This window comes from Oryctolagus cuniculus, chromosome 2 (assembly GCF_051225735.1).
Source record: "Oryctolagus cuniculus isolate XC-2025 breed Fujian yellow rabbit chromosome 2, ASM5122573v1, whole genome shotgun sequence".
NCBI classification, from domain to species: Eukaryota; Metazoa; Chordata; class Mammalia; order Lagomorpha; family Leporidae; genus Oryctolagus; species Oryctolagus cuniculus.
In genome coordinates this window covers 181,978,381-181,999,884 of record NC_142868.1, presented here as the reverse complement: position 1 = coordinate 181,999,884, position 21,504 = coordinate 181,978,381, and the positions used below count along the sequence as shown (strand labels likewise).

General features: G+C 50.4%; 1 protein-coding gene across 11 annotated transcripts in view; it reads right to left on the bottom strand.

Moving 5' to 3' along the window:
• Positions 1 to 8,405: 8,405 nt before the first annotated feature.
• Positions 8,406 to 21,504, bottom strand: part of ASXL2 (ASXL transcriptional regulator 2) — a 175,303-nt gene continuing 162,204 nt past the window's right edge. For 6 of the 11 annotated variants that reach the window (XM_008254662.5, XM_008254670.5, XM_089326716.1 and 3 more), the window contains 2 exons: positions 16,123 to 18,539; positions 12,086 to 14,454 (listed from right to left, as the gene is read on the bottom strand). In XM_008254662.5, coding sequence (XP_008252884.3) covers positions 14,430 to 14,454; positions 16,123 to 18,539 — 2,442 coding nt within the window. In that variant the 3' untranslated portion in view covers positions 12,086 to 14,429. Of the gene's footprint in view, positions 11,693 to 12,085; positions 14,455 to 15,875; positions 18,540 to 21,504 lie in introns of those variants that run through there. The other 5 variants (XR_011386742.2, XM_051843110.3, XM_051843114.3 and 2 more) reach the window with 5 other exon arrangements.

The following is a 21,504-nucleotide window of genomic DNA, read 5'->3' as shown; positions in this document are numbered from 1 at the left end:
ATTAATCCAATTTGCTTCCAGAGGGATGGGGTTTTGATCTGTTGTTTTTCCCAGCAATCAGATTTTGGACAAAGCCAGGGAAAAGAGTGAAGCAAAATAAAGCCGAAGCTGGAAGAGGTGGGAGAGGGAGGGAGGGGGAGCCCAGGGGCTCGGGGGCTAACCAGTGTGGGAACTGCGGGAACAGCCAGTCCTGACCTGAATCTCTGCGGCCTCAGTTTACCTCATTTGCTTGCCTGCGTGGGGCCCTAGTCTACTTCCCTGCCTCCCAGCTCCCAAGCAGAGCCCCGTCTGGAATCGGCACACTCCTCCGAAGGGGAGTGCATGACTCCAGGGCCCTGCTGGCTCGCCCATGCCCCTCAGCACAGGGGTCGCCCGCAAGCACAGCCGTTACTGCGGTTGATGACCCGTGGGTATCCGCTGGTCCATGCCAGACCCAAGGTGCACCTGCTCTTCCTGGTTGAACCGTGACATGAACTTGAACTGCAGTCCCCGCCCTTCTGTTAGAAACGAGGTTCGTTCTGAGATGGGCAGCGTCGGCTCTGCAACTCGCTGCAGCTGCTCACTGCGCCAGGGGGATTCTTGCTCCACGGAGCCATCTCGGAGCCCACCCAGAGCCCTCCACGGTGGCAAGTCACAGATCAGTCATGGGTAGTCATGGCCACGGGGCCTTTGTGAACGCTTTCCTTGTACAACAATGTGCGACAGCTGAGCAAGAACAATCACCCACCCCGTGGTTTCCACCCGCCTCCGACAAGGAAACCAGCAGGCCGGTGCTGTGGCGTAGTGGGTAAAGTCACAGTCTGCAGCTCCAGCATCCCATATGGGCGCCGGTTCGAGACCCAGCTGCTCCACTTCCGATCCAGCTCTCTGCTATGGCCTGGGAAAGCAGTGGAAGATGACCCAAGTTCTTGGGCCCTGCGCCCGCTCCTGGCTTCGGATCAGCACAGCTCTGGCCGTGGAGGCCAACTGGGGAGTGAACCAGTGGATGGAAGACCTCTCTCCTCTCTGTGTAACTCTTTCAAATAAATAAATAAATCTCTTTAAAAAAAAGGAAACCGGGGTGCCCCTACGTGAAGGGCTCGGGCTCACGTCGGCACCCGCAGGCCTCTCCTTCTCTTCCCTTCTCCAGGTTTGCTTTGAATTCAGCTCTGTGTTTGCCGGATGCAAGGACCAGGAGGGCTGTGTGTGTGTGTGTGTGTGTGGGGGGGTGATCCATGGCTGATGCGACCGACTCCCAGCGGCTTCTCCTCGCTCCGCCTGTCGCCTGGCATTCGAGGGCTTGAGGCAGCCAATTCTCAGAGTCCTCGTGTCGGGGAAGGAAGCAGCGTCGTCTTGGCCGCGGTCCTCCCAAGCAGCCCAGACACGGCTCAGCCTGCACGTCCGCTGTCAATGCGTGTCCCAGGCGCGGGGCGCAGGTGGGGGACAGAGCAGCCCTGGCAGTGAGAGCAGAGAGGAGGAGGCCGGAGCTCTGTCCTCGCTGTTCTGCAGGCTGGCGGGGTAATTAGTGCCAACGAGCGGCCTCTCCCAGCCTGTACTTAACTCCCGGCAGCACTCGGGGGCTCCTCCCTGGTGGGAGCAGGGGCCAGAGGGGAGCCACCGCGGCACCTGTTCCCCCTACAGCCTGGGCAGCCCAGCTTACGTCCTGCTGAGGGCTCAGGACCCCCCCCCCCCTCCCCGGGCTGCCACTGAGAATCCTTGATGTCCTCGGAGCACCACCACTTCCTGTGCCCCCTGGGAGTGATCGTCCCCACCCCCAGGAAAGAGAAAGGAGGGCCCGAGGTTGGCTGCTCAGGGCCATGGAATGCGGGAGGACCGCCGACACTGACACAGGCATCCACACGGCCCACTTCTCCCGCCTGGGCATGTTCTCCTCCCGCCCTGAGCCTCCTCCCTCAGACCAGGTTCCAACCCCCAAGCACATGGCTACTGCTCAAAGTAAATGCTTACTTGCTAATATTACCACTTGCGATTAAAATACTGAAAGTACTGATCCAGCCAACACAAGAGGCACTGCGCCCCGTGAGTCTGTTCCGAGACCAGAATTCCTTCCGCTGGGAAAGCCCAAGACCCAGGCACTGAGCCTGCCTCATCCTCGCTCAGCCCAAGGCCAAGGGCGAGTGACCCGCCCTGGCGCGGTTTTCTGACTCCCCATGCTACGTTAGGTGCTGTCCAGTACGTGCACCTGTGCACCAGGAGGATGGTGCTGTTGACTTCTCAGCAGTCTGAAGTGTTGGGAAGCTGTGTGACTCCTAGTGGCAGGTACACATTTTCCAACATTGTCAACAATCGTTCTTACATGGGAAGCTCACTTTGTTTATTTTCAGAAAATACTTAAATTTGAATAATTGTAATTTGTCATTTTCCTTATTTATTTATTTGAAAGAGAGAGAGAGAGATGTCATCCATCTACTGGCTCACTCCCCACATGCCCACAACAGCCAGGGCTGGGCCAGGCCAAAGCCAAGATCCAGGAATTCCCTCTGGGTCTCCCACATGGGCAGCGAGGGCCCAAGCATTTGAGCCATCTCTGCTGCTTTCCCAGGCACATGAGCAGGAAGCTGGACAGGAAGCAGAGGAGCCAGGACTTGAACCGGCCTTCTGATATGGGATACAGACATCACTAGGGGTGGCTTAACCCACTGCCCCGCAGCGCCTGCATTTGACCTGTATCTTCACTGCCAGGCTCACCACCTGCACCTGCACCGCTGTTACAAGGGGACACAGAAGTATTCTGAGGACACAGGTATTTGGGGTAGCAGTCAAGATGCTGCCTGGGAAGCCCACATCCCATACCAGGGTCTTCAGGTTCAAGTCTCAGCTCCACTCTCAATGCCAGCTTCCTGAAAATGTGCATCTTAGGAGGTAGCAGGTGCATACTTAAGTCGTTGGGTTCCTGGCACCCACAGGAGAGACCAGACTGAATTCTTGATTCCTGACGTGGGCCTGGACTAGCCCTGGGGTTGGAGGCAGGCGTTTAGAGATCGAAGCAGCAGATGAGAGACTTCTGTCTGTGGGTCTTTCAAATAAAAGCAAACAAACAGGAAGGAAGGGGCTGGTGTTGCGGCACAGTGGGTTAAACCGCTGCTCGTGACACCGGCATCCCATATCAGAGTGCCGGCTGGGGTCCCGGCTGCTCCACTTCTGATTCAGCTCCCTGCTAATGCTCATGGAAAGGCAGCAGATGACGGCCAAAGTGTTGTGGCCCCTGCCACCCATGTGGGAGACCAGGATAGGGTTCCGGCTCCTGGCTTCAGCCTGGCCCAGCCCCCTTTTGCAGCCATTTGGGGAACAAACCAGCAGATGGAAGACCTCTCTCTCTCTGCACTTTGCCTTTCAAATAAATAAAATTAAGGGGGGGGGGACCCAAATATTTTTTTTTAACGATTTATTTATTTATTTGACAGGTAGAGTTACAGACAGTGAGAGAGAGAGGACAGAGAGAAAGGTCTTCCTTCCATTGATTCACTCCCCAAATGGCCGCTACAGCTGGTGCTGCACCAATCTGAAGCCAGGAGCCAGGTGCTTCCTCCTGGTCTCCCATGTGGGTGCAGGGCCCAAGCACTTGGGCCATCCTCCACTGCACTCCCGGGCCACAGCAGAGAGCTGGACTGGAAGAGGAGCAACCGGGACAGAATCCGGCGCCCATATGGGATGCCAGCGCTGCAGGCGAAGGATTAACCAAGTGAGCCATGGCGCCGGCCCAAAAAACCCCAAATCCTTAAAAATGCATTTTGAACTGAAGACAGATGGTACAACAACATATCACAACTGCTGAGATGTTGCAAAGCAGTACTTATGGGAAAATTTATAGCACTAAACCCTTGTGTTTGAACAGAAGAGAGGTACCAACAATACCAGCTTCCAAATTACAAAACAGTCAAGAACATTTTAAGCCATTTAAAGTAAGCAAAAGAAACACAACATAATATCAGAGTGGAAATCAGTAAAACAGGAAACAGAAAACCACTGGAGAAAATCAATGACAGCAAGGCTGGATTGCCCTGGAGCCATGTAATTCCTAGCAACAAACTGAAATTCGTACCATACACCAACAGAAGCAGAAAACGCAGCTGGCAAAACCCAACAGTCCTTCCTCACTAAGAAAAACCTACACAGCAGTCCAGACACTGCTTGAGATGTCCAATACTCCACACTGGGTGCCTGGGCTTCAGTCCTGGCTCCAGATTCCTGCTTTCTGCTAAAGTGCACCCTGGGAGGCAGTCAGTGATGGCTCAAGTCCTTAGGCTCTCACTGCACACATGGGAGAGCAGGATTGAGTTCCTGGCTCCCGGCTTTGGCTTGGCTCAGCTCTGGCTGTTGCAGGCATCTGGGAAGTGGATAGGAGATTCGTTCTCTCTCCTCCTGCCTCCCCCCCTACCCCGCCTTTCAAATAAATATAACTTTAAAAGCAAACTCATGAGGCCAGCGTCATGCTATAGCAGGTAAAGCTGCCGCCCACAACGCCAGCATCACATATGGGCGCCGGTTTGAGTCCAAGCTGCTTCTCTGCCCATCCAGCTCCCTGCTGTATGGGAAAAGCGGCAGAAGATAACACCCACATGGGAGACCTGGAAGAAGCTCCTGGCTTCGGTCTGGCCCCAGTCCCAGCTGACACGGCCATTTGGGGAGTGAACCAGTGGATGGAAGATCTCGCTGTTTCTCCCTCTCTCTAACTCTGCCTTTCAAATAAATAATCAAAAAAAAAAAAAATCATACGGAAACCAGGACCCTAACACAGCCTCTCAATCTGGGAAATGAATGACAAAACCGGCGCGGGAGCAGTTCCTGACTGCGGGACTTAGGTACAAAGCCGCAGTAGCCAGGACAATGTGGTCATGGTTCAGACGACAAACGTCACTGAGCAGAACAGAACCCAGCAGTGGACTGACTCCTACTAGACACTGACACCTAATAATACCTCTCTAACAAGGAAAGAGGACTTGGCCCTCTACTCCCACCACGCACAGACGTCGGCTCACGGACGCTCCAGAAACGGGGACCCGGAAGCTGCGGGGCTCTCTGCTGGGCCTTCTGCAAGGTCTCCCCACCACGCGGGAAAGAACTTAGAGGTAGAGGCACGGAGGTGTGCAGGCGAGCAGGACTTCTGTGGGGCAGAAGCACAGTGCAAACTCAAGAATCAAGCAGAGCGTTAACAGACGTCCAGAACCACTGAAGGCCTCGAGGAAAACCCGACCAAGGAAGAGCATCCACAGTCGCAGGCCCTGGATGAGGAGGACAAGCCCCCTCGGCACGGCTTCCAGAGGCACAGGGCCAGTATCTGCAGGGGAACCCAACTGGAGAGTCAAAGGCGGTGGAGTCTGGGGCAGGGCTCAGGCACCACTCATTTCCCTACCCCTTTCAGAAATACCGGAAGCGCCATGGTGTCAGGTGCACGATAGGAGTGGGAGTGGCCATGGTAATTTGATGATAATGACCTAAGGTCCTGCAGCCATGGTGGGTGTTTCCAGTTTGCAGCAATGTGGAACTCGTGGCTTCTGATGCATGGAAAGGAGCCGAGAAGGGGGAGGCAGAGGTCCTGCACAGGTGCCCAGAAAGGGGAGGGAGTTGGGACAGCACACAGAAGGGCACTTGTCCTGTGGGCTGGGCCACAGCAGGCTGGCTGTGGCTGTCAATCACTGACATGCACTGTGCTGAGGAGCTGTCCACACCTCGGTTCCTCTCCTAGCCACCTGTGTCTCCACAACACACAGACAACAGGACCAGAAAAGACGCCAGCAACATCCCTCACAGGGGAGCTGCCGGGCCCGTCTGTTGAAATGCCCTCTCAGATGCGGACATGGAAGTGGATGGAGCGCACCTGTCACACTGCTGAAGCGATGGGCAGCGGTGCAGTCACTCTGTGCATTCTTTGGCTACCCTGACACCCAGCATAGTATCCAGCCATTCCATCCAGGCCTTTTACCAAGCGAAATGAAAGCATTTGGCCGAAAACCCTTGCAAAGCAGCTTTACTTGCGGTAGGGACAGGCTGGCAATAACTCACATGCCCACCGACAGGTGAATGCCTAAGCCAACCAGAATACTCCTTGGCAGAACATGGGAACGCACCGTCCACACACGTACAACACAGGTGAATGTCCAAACAACAGCTGAGTAAAAGCCAGGCCATTTGGGGAGCAAACCAGCGGATGGGTGATCTCGCTGCCTCTCAAATAATTGTTCAGACTAAAACAAAAATGCAGGACAAAATCAAGGACAAACATGTGCATCACACATTATGTCAGTTCTCTACTCAACAGACTCCTGATGACGGTCAAAGTCCCTGTTGGGCAATTCGCCATGCACACAAGACCAAACCCAGAAGTAGTTCAGTTGGAGAGTTTGACTTCATCAGAATTTTTTTAGATGAAAAACAAATAAGTAAAAGTATCGTTTCCCCTGCTGTCCACTTCAGGAAGCCACTCCTCACATCATCAGCTCGTGATTTCTGGTAGTCTCGCTCCCGATCTGAGCCCGCATTCGGGGTCCCTGGCTGTTCTAGGACGTGGCAGTGGTCTCCACCCTCAGCTGCAGCTCCTTACGCCAAGGCTACTTCTCCCAGGCATCCCGCAGTGACCTGGGGCTGTCTCCAGCACCATGGCCAGCTTCTCCACCCTGACAGGGCCTTTCCCAACCCCGCTGGTGGGCCCTTCTTGCTTTTGTAAGCCAAAGCATTTTTTAATTTAACCTTCTCAGCCCCTTGGAGAATAAATTACCACACAAGATTTTTTCAAGCCCTTGCTTCAACACAGGCCATTTTGCACCTGTTAAGCATGAACTTCTCATCCTCCCCACCCCAAGTCCCTGGCAATCACCCTTCTTTCGGTTGCTTATGAACTTGACTACTCTTAACGGTACCTCACAGAAGCGTTTACTTCTCTTAGCATAGTGACTTCAAGGCGTGTGTCCCTGCGGCAGTGCAGAATTCCCTTCCTTTTGTTCATCCTTCATGTTTTATTTACCTGCCAACTGACAAATTTCACTTGTCTGCCAATGAGCATTTGGGCTGCCCGCCACCTTATGATTAGTATGGATACTATGGACGCTGGTACTCAATATATTTGAGGCGCTGCTTTCACTTCTTTTGAGTATATACCCAATGTAAAATTGCTGCAACGTGTTTTTTTTTTTTTGAAAAATCACTATATTTCCACCAGCAATGCACAAGTGTCCCAGCTCCTTCATATCCTTTCCAATAGTTATTTATTTTTTGGGGGGGAACAGTTGTCCCAATGGATCAAGTGGTAGCTCACTGTGGTTTTTTTTTTTTTTTTTTTTTTTTTTTTTTTTTTGACAGGCAGAGTGGACAGTGAGAGAGAGAGACAGAGAGAAAGGTCTTCCTTTTGCCGTTGGTTCACCCTCCAATGGCCGCCGCGGCTGGCGCACCGCGCTGATCCGATGGCAGGAGCCAGGAGCCAGGTGCTTTTTCTGGTCTCCCATGGGGTGCAGGGCCCAAGCACCTGGGCCATCCTCCACTGCACTCCCTGGCCACAGCAGAGGGCTGGCCTGGAAGAGGGGCAACCGGGACAGAATCCGGCGCCCCAACCGGGACTAGAACCCGGTGTGCCGGCGCCGCTAGGCGGAGGATTAGCCTAGTGAGCCGCGGCGCCGGCCGTCACTGTGGTTTTAATTCGCATCTTCTCGTATGGTTATTGCCATTTGTTATACTTACTTGGGGAAAATATCTACTTGGGTCCTTTGCTCATGTTTCTCTTGAGGTGATCTTTAAAAATTCTAAACACTTACTGATTATACAACTTGCAAACATTTTCTCCCATTCAGTATGTTGCCTTTGCACTCAGCAATGTCCTTTGATGTGTAAACTCTTAATTAAGTTCTTTTTCTATTTTTAATTTTGCCACTCATGCTTTTGGCATTCCATCCAGGAAACCACTGTCAAGCCAAATTCTAAAGCTCTGTTTTCTTCTTAGAGTTTTATCATCTTCCCCCTTCAACTTAATTTTCATGCGGATGGGGTTAGGGAAGGGTCCAACTTCATTCTTTGCAAGTCTACGGAAGTTTTCCCAGCATCACTGTCATTGAACCTCTCCCCATAGACTGATCTCGGCACTCGCGCTGAAAATAATTTGGGCTTACATCAAAGGGATCATTTCTGGCCGTTTCTGTCCCATTGCTTTGTGTGTCTCTCTGCTGGTGCCCCACTGCTGTGATGGCTATGGCTTTCTAGCATGGATTTTCTCTCCAGTTTAGGATGATACACATTTTGGTCCCTGTTGAGTTCTTCACCCCCCTCTGAGTGTTTATGGAGAGATCAGTACCCTGTGGTTCTCAGCTTTATGGAGGACCCAGGGATAGCTGTGCATCACGCACCGCGGAAGGGGAAAACACGCAGGGAAGTCATCCAACATGGTGTCTGGCTCCCTCGGAAAAGAAAAAGCACAGTCGCCTGGTAAAACTGTACGCCTTTATTCCACATAAAATCAGTCATTGAGATAAGAGTCCGCCCATGTGCAGAAACATTATTGTACATTCAACTCTCAAGAAGGTAGTTTTTATATGACCAATAAAAAGAACAGTCTGGGAGAGGAGTAGGGACAGTGAGGAGCTGACAGGCAGAGTGTCATCTGTCAAGGTGCTAAGGCCTGTGTGCAGACTGGAAAGTGAACAAGACCAAGGTAAGGTCATTTCTTCCATTCGGATTTTCCTTGGTGCTGGTGAAAGGTGCGGTGCAGTGAGTTACAGATCTAAGATGCGTCTGGAACAAACAGGTTAAAGCACTTATGGCTAAAAGTTTTCTCATTTCCAGAGTTTCATTTGTCATGTACTCTAGATCTTTCATGGATTCTAGAAATTTTGCGACTTCTCCAAGAACTTGTTCTTTAATTAGCATTTTAATATCAGAGAATAAGTTAGCATGTCTTTCCTGAGCCCAGGATCTACTTTCTTGTCTAATAAAAAGGTAACCACGTCTGATTAATTTACAACTTGTGCAAAGTGATTACACACAGGGTCGGCTGCGGTCACTACCGAGGACATCTCCAAACTGCGTTTGCCTGAAACCCAACGTGGAAAGAATGATCGACTTAGGGTCCAAGTCCAACCCCCCCGTCCCTCCCCCACCCCCAGGCTCCTGGATCTGAAAATGTCAGACTCAGGTTTTTAAAGAACCATGTGCTCTACTCCCCATGGGAAGGAAACAGGTGGTGTGTCAAATAGTTCTTCAGCTTATCTTGTGATCATTTAATGCATGGCTTTCTTACTGGGCTATCTGAATTTTAGATACTTAAGAAGAGAACTCCTGATTAAGGCTGGCAACACTTAGTGTTTATGAAGCCAAATCCCATTCCACCAACACACGGGGCACAACTCCAAGTTCTCATCAGTGTCCAAAGTGGCCACCATCAACAGACAAGCGCTCCTTAGCCCACAGCACGTCTCAAAAATCTTAAAACAGAGAAACAAAACGACAAAAACCCCCTTAATTCAAAGTTTACTTGAATGCACTTAAAAGTCGATCTTGGTTTCTCTTTCCGCTCTCCAAGCCTCCCTGTGGGACTTGCAGTTGACGCAGCTCGCGGCAGCTTCTTTAGGGCGAGGAGGGCCAGGAGGACCGAGCCGGAAGTCCGTCCTCAGGAGCCCCTGTGCAGGCGGAGCCAGCCCCGCTCCTCCCGCGGCTCCTTTGCAAGCGGCCTGCCCCTCCCTCACCGGGAGACCCTTCCAGGGCTGCCCCTCAGAGACCTGAGTTTCCTCACACAGGGTCTCCGTGCGCCCCGTTCCTGGGAGTGGAGCCGGCACCACCTGGTGGCACACACCTGCCACCTCTGAGAGGGGAATGGCGTGCGGAATGCAAGAGGAATCATCCGGAGGAAGCGATGGCAGACACGGATTTGCATTCCGAAACCCCCCTCCAGAGCAGCAGAGCGAAGAGTGAGGGTTTGGGCACTGAAGTGGAAAGGACGAGGACCTAGCTGCAGTGTTCTAGAATTCAAGTACTGTGACTTCACAGGGGGAAAAGGCCAATTCTGTAGTAGCACAGAACACCAATTTTGCCTACCATGGAGGAATAAAACAGGAACCGCAACAACTGGAAATGAGGAAAGACAGCTCCTTCTCACCTGTAAAATGGAAATCATGCTTAAAAAATCTCCTTTCGCTTCTTTTGGGTTTGAACAGTGACGGGGAAGCTGTGTTACTGACGCGACTGTTACCTGAAAGCCGAACATGACACTGACCTGCTGAACTGCATTATGGGAAGAGGCTGCTCTGGCTTCTCTCCCAGGATCCACTCAGATTTCTCAAAACTTCTACGAACAACTTCTGCTATTCCAACAATTCTTTAAAAGGGTCAATGTTATTCACACGGCTCCTAACTCCCACGGTGTTGTAAAAATTTTTCATCTGGAGGCAGTATCTCCTTTCTTCACATTTTGTCCTGTACCCCTTTACACTTTCACACCGGGACACGCTCAGCATCTGCTTCTCTCGACTAGAAACGTGCGGTGTGGATACCACTTCAGGAAAACCTCTGTACAGCTGACACAACTCTGCGTACCCTTGTATAAACAACACTTCAGTTCTCATAAATCTGTCAGGGAATAAAATGACTTGTACAAAAAGCCAGAAACATTTTGCAAAATCTCCATCTTCCAGAGACCAAATGAGACCAAGCAGTGTCAGAGGCACCGGACACAGGTTTCCAAGGCTGTGGGCTTGGCGAGAGGCAGCTGGGAGATGCAGGTGGAGGCTTCCTGTGCCGGCACACTGCTTCTCCTCACTCGGCTGCAGACCCGCTCGCCCACGTCGTCACCTGAACGTGAGCTCTGCTTCCCATGAGGTAGAAGGCGGCCCCCCGGAATCACAGTTCTGGACGTGGGGAGGCGCTCACTGGAAATGGTCGTTATGGACTGGTCAGACACATTCAGCTGTTTACCTTCACTGCGATGAGGGGACAGGAATGAGGCTGCAGGTATTCCCTGAGACGGAGGTAGCTGCCTGTCGAAGCAGTACACTTTCAGCTAATACCTTGAGCACCATGCTCTTGGGTGGCTGAACTATCTCCAATGTCTTTGGGCAACCCTCATGTATGAAATTTCAATTTTTGAAAAATAATGTTGTCTTTGAAAAGGCATTACTATGCATTAATTTCCAAAATATGCTATTTTTCTCCAGTGAAAATAACCCCAGCTCAGCAATTATGGGGAGAACTAAATATAGTACAAAGTCAATTTCATGGATCATCCAAGATACATTCTTAAAATATCTGATCTTCCCAATTTTTCTTCCAGGTTACCACTGTTTTTAAGGAACGGGCTACATACCTTGATTTGCAAGACCATCTAGTATTGATTTTCACCCTCCATCATACCCTAAAACCAAGTATTTACAACACGAAATGAATTCTGGACCAGACAGCTGTCTCCCACATCCAGGTGTGGGACCACAGACACTGGGCTCAGCCGCATTTCCATGACGTCCTTCCCAACACCAGCGAGTTCAAAATTCAAGTGTCAAACGTGCAGACACATTCTAATTAAGACAGGGATGCTTCTCCCAGCTCTGATCCAGCCCCTCCAGATCAGTCAGGCAGGACAGGGCTCCGGCTCTGGAAGTCACCTCTCAGAGCTGAATCTCCACACAGGACAAGTTTCCAATGATCTTCAAGAGGTGATTTCTTCACACACCCCGGGCCGGAAGGTGGCGGCAGCGAGTATTCGCTAATGGATGCCTAACCACTGTGGAGAAAGGAAAACCTAATTTTTCCCCTGAGATGTTTTCTTACCATTCTTCCTTTTAGAAGCAAACCAGGGGCACATTAAAAAAAAAAAAAAAAGAAAAGAAAAAGAAAAAAAGACACTACATTGTGTTTCTTTTCCAGTCAAATCAGGTGGGTACAAGACAGAACAAAGGACAAAACGTGGAGAAAGACAGACTAGGAGAAATCAGGAATATTTGTGCTAAATCTCTGAGAGAAGACACCCCCCGGTCTGCCAGCAAGCCCCTCCTTTGCGTCTGTCCGTGCCAGCAGCGGCAGCCTTCGCAGAGCAGCAAGGGAGCCACGGAGAGCCTCCGCTCGGGCCCGTCTCAGCGAGCCGGCTCATCTCAGGAGTCACCAAAAACTCGAAGGGTTTTATTTTCACTTTTAATCATCTTTTACTTAATAATAAAATGAAAAATAAGAATATATGAATACATACAATCTATATACATATATTTATTGCAAATACTTAAAATTCTTATGTAAAATGATTTTTTTCTATATTTGTGAAAAAATATGACTTTTTAAATGGTGTTGACACCAACTTCTCTGTACATACCCTCAATTCCAATGTTAACAATTCCTTTAAAAAGGCAAGAGACACAAAAGTTTTAGCAATTACCAAACCAGTCTGTACAAACCTTACAGCCAGAAGGGAAAAATAGCCTGTGGTAAATAAGTCATTTTCCTTTTAAAATAAAAAATAAACCCCAAAACCATTCCCCTTATTGCATTCTTGGGAAATAATCTGAGCGTCCTTAGAGTAACTTCCTTTGCACTAACCTGTGCCTTAACAGTGAGGGCCTACATTAAACACACCATACTTGAGAAATCCAAAGTCTTCCACTGTCACTTTTTACATAGATATTAAAATATATATTACTTAAAATATATTACTGGAAAGCTATTTTTAAAATTGATCTTTAATAGTTGTATCAAATGTAAAGCATTAAAAAAAATAAAGTAACCAAGAATCTATGAAGCTCCTGCTTCAACTTTAGGAATTGTTTTACCTACTGCTCTCTTTCAATAGGTTTGCAGGTATTGAAACATGGTAGGAAAGGTCCCTGCCTACCATCATGTTTCTCAAAGTCTCTTTGGACTATTCTATGAATGGAGCTGAGTTTTCACTGAGCACGGAGCAGTAATACGATGGGGAGACGTTTTCTCCTTGCTATGACATGATGTCAGAGAGAAAACCACCCTGGCACTGCTCCTGGACAGCAAGTTCTGGAAATAAACCGCAGTGGAATGGTCAGAGAAGACCCCCATCATTAGAACACATCATTTCACCAGAGAGTTCTTTAAGGATCTCTAAGGCGGGGCCGGGCAGGAATACACAACGGGGATGGTACCGTCAAGTCATGAGGATGTGACATTGCACCTTCAACTAGAAGGCAAGGAGTGCTTCCTTTGGCTACTTAATTCAATCTGAGATAAGCTCTAAGACATCAGTGTGTGTGCCTTCCCAGCCCAGGTCCCTGTGCTCCCTGGCCCCCAAGAAAAACTCCCCACTGGCCAGCTCTTAATCTTACAAATCGGACACAGAATTCCACAGCTAACTTCAGTGTCTTGAGCACAGGGGTTAAGGAGCAGAAGTAGGGCAAACGATTTCAGATTATTTGGCTTTATTTTCTCTTTTGTAGGATGGAGAACTTTAATCAAAATGCTCTAAGTTTCAGGAAGCCTTCTTTCTAGACCACTGAGAACACTGAGAAGTGAGACTGAGATGACGTACTACGAGTGCTCTCTCCTGAGGTGCCCTGCCATGGGCGGGGCTACGAGACCAGGCTGGGGGCAGGTGCACTGGACACACATCTAACTAGTCACCGGACATGGCGGCGCTTCATCTGCTGAGGGCAAGCTTAGCACTTCGTAAAACATTCTGGATTGGACTGAAAGGCAAGGCAACTCAAAAGCTAAGACAGAAACTGCTTTCAGACTCATCATGTAACGGCTTTCTTGCTCCTGCTTCATTTACTAATGGGCCAGACTGCAGCCCCCCTCCCCAGCCCGGTTCAGCTTACAAGATGACTGCTTTCTCCCTAAAACCACCGCTTTCAAACAGACTGCCAAAGGGACTGGGATTCAATCTGCTGCCGGTCAAGACTCTGATTGTCAGGACGGAGGCAGAGCACCCAGCGGCAACTTCTGCTTGAGAGTCCGCAGCAAACATCAGCTGCGTGGTCTTCAAGAGAATCTGGCAAACAGCAGTGCTGAGCACCTGTGTGCAAGAGCCTGGTCAAGAGCAAGGGAGGCACAGCATGGTTTGCTCTACCTGGACTTGAAATTCCCTGACACCGGTCCTCCCCTGACGACAGCCTGCCTGTGCCCAGATAGAGGGGTGCGTGCAGGAACACTTTTCCAACAGAAAATCAGTGAAGAAAGTAAGTCACTTTTATCAATCCAAATTGGTGGCTGACACTTTGCAATGGGGTCGATTCTGAAACACTCAAACCAACCCCCCCAGCACGCAGAGGAGCAGCCCTCGGCGCTGCCACCACGGCGAGGAGGAGAGACGGAAGTGAGACCCAGCAGGAGGTCTCCCTGACCCCCCTCGGATTACCCAGGGGTCGGCAAGTTTGGCAGCAGAACCACAGTTTCTACTTCCTACCCTCGGTGGGACTGAACTGTGTGTGTATGCGTGTACGGGGGGGAAACGGGAAGACGGAAGGACTTCACGCTGCCTCGGCTGAAACTGGGACACAGATCCTCTATGTGCCTTGGGCCACAAAAAAGCTGGAAAAGAAAAATGAAAAATAGTGGAGTGAGTTTCTTCTGGGTTTGGAGCAGGGACTGTGAGGAAACGCTGACAGGGTTTTATGATCACTCATGCTCTCCTAACCTGGAACGCGTCTCAGTGAGCAAGCTTAACTGGTCCGCAGCTTGTAAATGCCGCGTCCTGAATATGTGGTACAAATGTGAATGCACTAGGTTGCACGAATGCTTTTACACATTTCAAATTAGGAGATGAGTTCTATACGCAGGTGGTACCAGTTGACAATCTCCTACTTAGTACCAAATTCTGGTAAACTGTAGGCTGTTTCTAATGTTCTACAACCATGACCTAAATAATATGTACTCCAAAATTCTTCAGCCACTAAGAAAGATTTAACAATGAATAAACAAACAAACAAAAAATGAAACAAAAAACCAACAAAACTTTGGAGCCAATTCTTCTTCCTTTCAGACATTTTCTTAGCCATTCACCAAATCCCCTTTACATAAGAAATTTCTAGTACACAGACAGCAGTAATGCAAAGCAGGGCACAAGCTTGCTAAAACAGAAACTGTGCTCTGTGTGTGCGGACACGTGTGTTTAAGTAAGATGTAATCAGATCACTCCATCCTCAGATGCCTGGGAGGTCCAAACAGGTTGAACAGAAGGAGCAAATGTGTTACTGAGCTTTTCTACCTGTGACTATAAAACTTTAGCTACGGGGTTGGGAGAGAAGAGGAGAAGACAGGCTACCTTGTTTCTAGTGCGAAACTGTTTTCCAAAGCTCTTTATGCTCAGTTTAACAGCTTCTGCAGTTTCATTCCCCTCACTCAACAAGACATGGTTCCAATCACCCACTCACTCACCCTTTCCTGGTTATTTTACCCTTGGATTTCCAATCTGTCACGCAGAGCTGTTATTGCTGGAACCGCGGCCCTGCACAGGCCATGGTTACACGGCGGGGCCTGGAGAGGCGCTCCCGCCCCAGGCCACACTCACGTCTGGGGGCAGAGGGGTGGGGTTAGGGGACAGCAGGGCTCCAGCAGCTGCAGGCAGAGCGCCTGCCAACAGCACTGGCTGACAGAGCCAAGAACCACTCAGCTGTCAGGGTCTGCAATGCTGCCTGTGGGAGTAAGGCCTTAGCAAAAACCTCGACTTGAAACAGTTCCATCTAAGGTAAAGGGACTGAGGAAACCCTGATCCAAATCCTGGAAAGGCCGAATGGTCTCCGCACAACGTGCAGCCGGAATGTGCAGACACTCCTCACCTCCAGTCATCTGTCCAACACTCCCTCTCTCCCTGCTCTTCCAAGCCTCTCAGCGGAGGTCAGAGGCAGCCAGCATGGCATTCGCCTTTCCTCAGTCACGTTGAGTGGAACAAAATCTGAATTCAAAGTAACACATCATTACCGCGACCCTTGGGAAAGCCATGTTAGACAAAATGTGACATATTTACATGATTTTCTAAGTGCAAACTTGTCACAGACTCACAGTCCTGCCTGCCTTAGACTTGGTATACAAGGTGCTCTTCCTCTAAAATGCAAAAAACCTGTACTCTGTCTTCCTGATTAACATCCGTCTGCTCAGACAGCCCAAGCCGACTTATCTCTGTGATTCCAGGGACGCACACACGTCAGCAGCCCTTCCCTTCCCCCACCCTCACAGTGTGTACCTTTCTGCTCTCATTACCGAACAACAAGGCAGGAGACGCAGAGTTTGGAGGGCCCAATGCAATCATCATGGCAGAAAGCTCCGCAGCCCTTGCACATGATCATGGCTTTCAAGCGGCAGTAGCACTTCGAAGGCGCGTCCTCGATGCTGTTCTCCTCCGCAAAGGCCTGCACAGGAATGGTCTGGCCGTGGCTGCCGGGATTCATGGCTTGGCCAGCAGGGATGGTAGTGACGGTCACTGAGAAGGACATGACGTCACCCACATTGCTAGACACCTGGCTACCTGGTACGGCAGAGTTGTGGTCCATGTCGGGAGAGGTGGAGACATTGATCATGCCCCTGTAGCTTGGCCCTAGCTGGGTGGGGCTTCCATACAGCTTTGGGGTTTGCAGGGGCGGAAGGCGCAGAGGCTGATGGGTGGGACTGTCGGCAGGCAGAGGCAGGGCAGAAGAGCCGAAACGCTCAGGGCTGCTGCGCATCGTCTTACCTCTCCCTGCATGCGCCACCTGCTTCTGCGCTGCCTGAACAAAATCTCTGGCCACAGTCTTTTCATCCAGCGCTTGGCCCCTGGGGAACAGGTAATGCTCCTTCGCTGAAGTGGTCTGCTCGCTCAGCGGTGCCTCGGCCGAGCAGTCGCTGATGGACGGCGCTTCCCTGCTGTGGGGTCCTGCACTTGCATCGCCCTTGCCGGAACTCGGGGGCGCCTGGGGCTCCCTCTTCGCCAGCACCGACTCCTGCTCCTCTTCAGTGCTCTCCTCGTCAGTGTCGTCTTCCCTGCCGCTGCTGCTGTCCCCTGCTGCGCTCTGACCATCTGCATATCCCGTTTTCAAGGCTTCCGGGGGGCTACTTAGACAAAAACGGTCTTCAGGGTTTACCGAGTGGGTCCTCCTACAGCTCTCCGAGCCTCGGCCGTAGGTGGAAATATTAAGCAAGTAGTGGCCTGCCATGGCAGGCCTGGATGTCCTTCTGCCAGCAAAGCCCAGCATGAACCTCTGGCTCGTGGAGATGTCTTCCAGCTGGAAACCTGAGTGGGTGAAGCTGAACTGGGAGGGCGGCACGAACGACAGGACGCTCTGCCTGCGCACCCTCTGGATCAGCGTCTGGAGGACCTGATCCTGGGCCGCTTTACTGAGTCCTTCTGGGTACTGGTGCACCTCAACGCCCGGGTCCCTCAGGTCCTTAGGCGAGAAGAGCTGCAGGGGCCGGGCACCCTGGGGGAGGGGCTGACTCTGCAGGCTCTTCCCCAGCGGCTGCACAGCTGGATGGGACGGTCTCTCGTGAACTTCTTCTCTGGCGCTACTCTCTGTTCCGGCCGTGCCTGCGGGGGCTCCTACTCCCTTCTCCTCTTTTGCGGTCATTGGAAGAGTTTTCATTTCAACTTTGGTGAGAGGCTTAGGCAGGATTTGCTCCATCGGGACATCTTTGCCCTGGAGCAGCTGAGTAACTAAAGGGTTATTAGCAGGGATACTAGAGCTGGGTCGTGAAATGGGTCCGTTCACACTTGAAGTTCCCGGGGTTTTCAGGCTAGAAGCTGCTGGCAAAGTGCTCGAGGACGGAGCTGACCCAGTGGGAGCTGCAGTCACACTGACCTGGGGTACAGAGCGCTTCTCTAAAGTGGCTGTTGTCAATAAAGATGTGACAGGGGAGGGAGCCAGAGCCACCGGAGCACTAGCATTTGTCTCTGCCGAGGCGCAAGGGTTCGGTGTACTCTGACCAGAGCCTGCTTTGGACTCAATGGTGCCATTAGCTGCAAAACGAGCAGGTGAAGCATCTGAAACCAGAGCAGGACCCGCCGGAGAAGGTGCTTTTTCCTGTCTGCAGCCACTGGGCCCTGCGGGCTGACCGAGAGGGGCCGCTGCGGGTGCTGCCCTGGCGGGGTGCAGGGTCTCACTGTTGGGTTTCTCTACGTGGGCTGCTGATGGGACACCTGAGCACCCTCCGCTGACGGCAGGTGTTGGAGGCACTGAGGGGGTTTGCTGTAGTTGTGCTCCAGAGCCACTAGGAGGCTGTGCCTGGCCTGGGGTCTTGGTCTTAGACTGGGGCTGAGTCTCTGCACCACAGGGTAGAAGCTCTCTCGTACCTCCCCCGCTTCCAGTTCCTGCCAGTTCCAGTGCGGGGCCCTTTCCAGTTCCACTGACCCTGTCTGAGCCTGGACTGCCTCCTCTTGCAGTTTTCCTTTCGCCACCTTCTCCTGAACCTTGTCCACCCCCTGGGCCAGGTCCTGGAATGGTCCCTCCAACGGAGGCGGCGGCAGCGGCGGCGGCGGCGGCGGCAGCGGCTGCCCTCTGTGCTTTGACCAGCTGGGCTTTTGCTTTGATGTCTGCGAGGGTTCTGGCTCCTGTTCTGTTAGGACTGATGATGGGGATTGGAAACCGAGCCCTGGGAGAGACCTGCGACGGAGGAAACGGCATGGAGGAGATTCTGGAGACCGGGATCTGAAAGGAGGGGAGGGAAACAACAGAGCTTAGCTTCCACTCGTGAGAACAGCAACACTTCTGGAATGCCTGCGTTCTGAGAGCAGATGGACACCACACCTGTGACAGCCTCGGGAGAGCCCAGCCCGTGGAGACGGGCACACGGACACCAGTGACTCCGGGGCCCTTCATCTTGTCTATCGATGCTGGAGGCTGCCTCCCTCCACTCCCTCCCCCAGACTCTCATCCCTCTTTCCTCCACCCAACCTCCAACTGCTGATCACTTCAAATAGAGCCCTTCCTATGGTTTCTGCATTTTTAAAATGAGAGAGAACTAGGAAGAGAGAAAGAAAGAGAAAAAATAAAGGAAATACCATACCATTTGCGTCTTTTACTTTTTAGCATTACTATCAAGGCCTGGAGAAAATACTTTTGTTCTATACACATACACACAGCGTATATGCTGGATTGTCTGAAATTAGAGAAGCCTTTGCATAGCCCTGGAGGAAGACTTGTGTGAATGACACCGCTGTACCCTGCTATACACCATATAAAGGAGCATCTACATGCCAGGCATTTTCACCCCTGCTGCCAGTACACTTATTTGTGTAGCTTTAAATATATATACACACACACACACACACACACACACACACACACCCTGATTCCTATCCCAAAATTTACAAATCATAAAAATTAAGAGAAAAAAGTATTTATTAAAAAAAAAAAAAAAAACTACTTGTGGGGCTGGCATTGTGGCACTGCAACACTGGCATCCTAATTTTCAGTGTTGGTTTGAGTCCTGGCTGCTCCAATTCTGATCCAGCTCCCTGCTAATGTGCCTGGGAAGGCAATGGAGGATGGGCCAGCTGCCTGGATCCCTGTCACCCATGTGGGAGACCAGGATGGATTCCTGGCTCTGACCTGGCCCCAACGTGGCTGCTGTGGCCACCCGGGATGTGAACCAGCAGATGTAAGATAACTCTCTCTGTCTCCCTCTGTTACTCTGCCTTTCAAATAAATAAATATTTTTAAAGATACTTGTGAGATTCTGATACACTATCAGATTTGAAAACACTGGTTTTTATATCATAAACCAGCATGTTTCATAAGATTGTGAGGCCTGCACTAAGCTATACTTTGAAAACTACTGGAATTAATCACAACACTAATTAGGTTGTGGACATTTTAGAGCATTTAATTAAAAACAAAAATTAAGTCCATGAATAATATACCATGAGATGTACTTAACCTCTTCTTAGAGCTAAGTTTATTTTATATACAATGCTAATAAGCCTTGACAGCACATTTACTCCGCACATAGCACTTCAGAAGCAAATATCATCTAGTGGTGCCTATTGGAGAAAACTCGGTGGGGAAGAAGGGTGGCAGGTGGTAGGAAAGCCAAAAGTAGAAATTAAATACAAGAAAGTTGTCTAGGGGAATTTTAAAATATATATATTTATTTATTTAAAAGGCAGAGCTATAGTGATACAGAGAGAGAAAGAGATCTTCCATCTGCTGGTTCACTTGGCTGCAATGGCCAAGGTTAGGCCAGGCCAAAGCCAGGAGACAAGAACTGCATCGGATATGCCATTTGGGTATATCCCAATGGAGCCCGTACTTGAGACATCTTCTACTGCTTTCCCAGGGGCATTAGGAGGGCAACAGGACAGGAATCAGATCTCCTGTGGGATGCCGGCTTCCCAGGTAGCAGTTTAACTCACTGTGCCACAATATCAGCCCCTCTGGGAATTTTTTTTTTATTTTTATTTTTATTTTTTTTTTGACAGGCAGAGTGGACAGTGAGAGAGAGAGACAGAGAGAGAAAGGTCTTCCTTTGCCGTTGGTTCACCCTCCAATGGCCGCCGCTGCAGCTGGCGCACCGCACTGATCCAATGGCAGGAGCCAGGATCCAGGTGCTTTTCCTGGTCTCCCATGGGGTGCAGGGCCCAAGCACCTGGGCCATCCTCCACTGCACTCCCTGGCCATAGCAGAGAGCTGGCCTGGAAGAGGGGCAACCGGGACAGAATCCGGCGCCCCGACTGGGACTAGAACCCGGTGTGCCGGCGCCGCAAGGTGGAGGATTAGCCTAGTGAGCCACGGCGCCGGCCCTTTTTTTTTTAAATTTTTTTAAAAATTTATTTGAAAGAGTTACAGAGAAGGGGAAGAGAGAGAATGAGGAAGAAGAGGAGGAGGAGGAGGAAGTGGAAGCGGAAGCAGAAGCAGCAGCAGCCCCGGGGAATTTTATATAGAAACAAACAACTTGATATTGAGAACACTTTTTAGAGTATCATACATACCTAGCAAAATAAATGATATCTATAATAGTACCTGAAAATCTTAATAACATGCTGAAATCAAATAAGGATAATCATTAAAAGGAGTTTAATGTCTTAACAATTACAATAACATAACAAGTTTTGGCTATTTATGTAAATAGTGATATTACCTGGTTATACAGAATAAATGAAATGCTGTCCATGATAAATGAGATGTTTTAAGTACAAAACCACTGCTGGGGCTGGCACTGTGGCACAGCAGGTAAAGCCGCCACGGGGAGTGCTGGCATCCCATGTGGGCACCAGGTTCGAGTAATAGCTGCTCTACTTGAACCAGTGGATGGAAGACTCTCTGTCTCTCTCTCTGCCTCTCAAATAAGTAAATCTTAAGAAAAAAAAAAACAAAACAAACTAACTAATTTACTGAAATGCCCCACCCCACGCATCAGAAGTAGTAAATTCTTTTGAAGAATATACTGAATATAAAACAAATAATGTATACACGTGTGTGTATATACTACTTTTTTTTTTTTTTTTTTTTTTTTTTAATTTTTGACAGGCAGAGTGGACAGTGAGAGAGAGAGACAGAGAGAAAGGTCTTCCTTTTTGCCGTTGGTTCACCCTCCAATGGCCGCCGCTGCAGCCGGCGCACCGCGCTGATCCGATGGCAGGAGCCAGGATCCAGGTGCTTTTCCTGGTCTCCC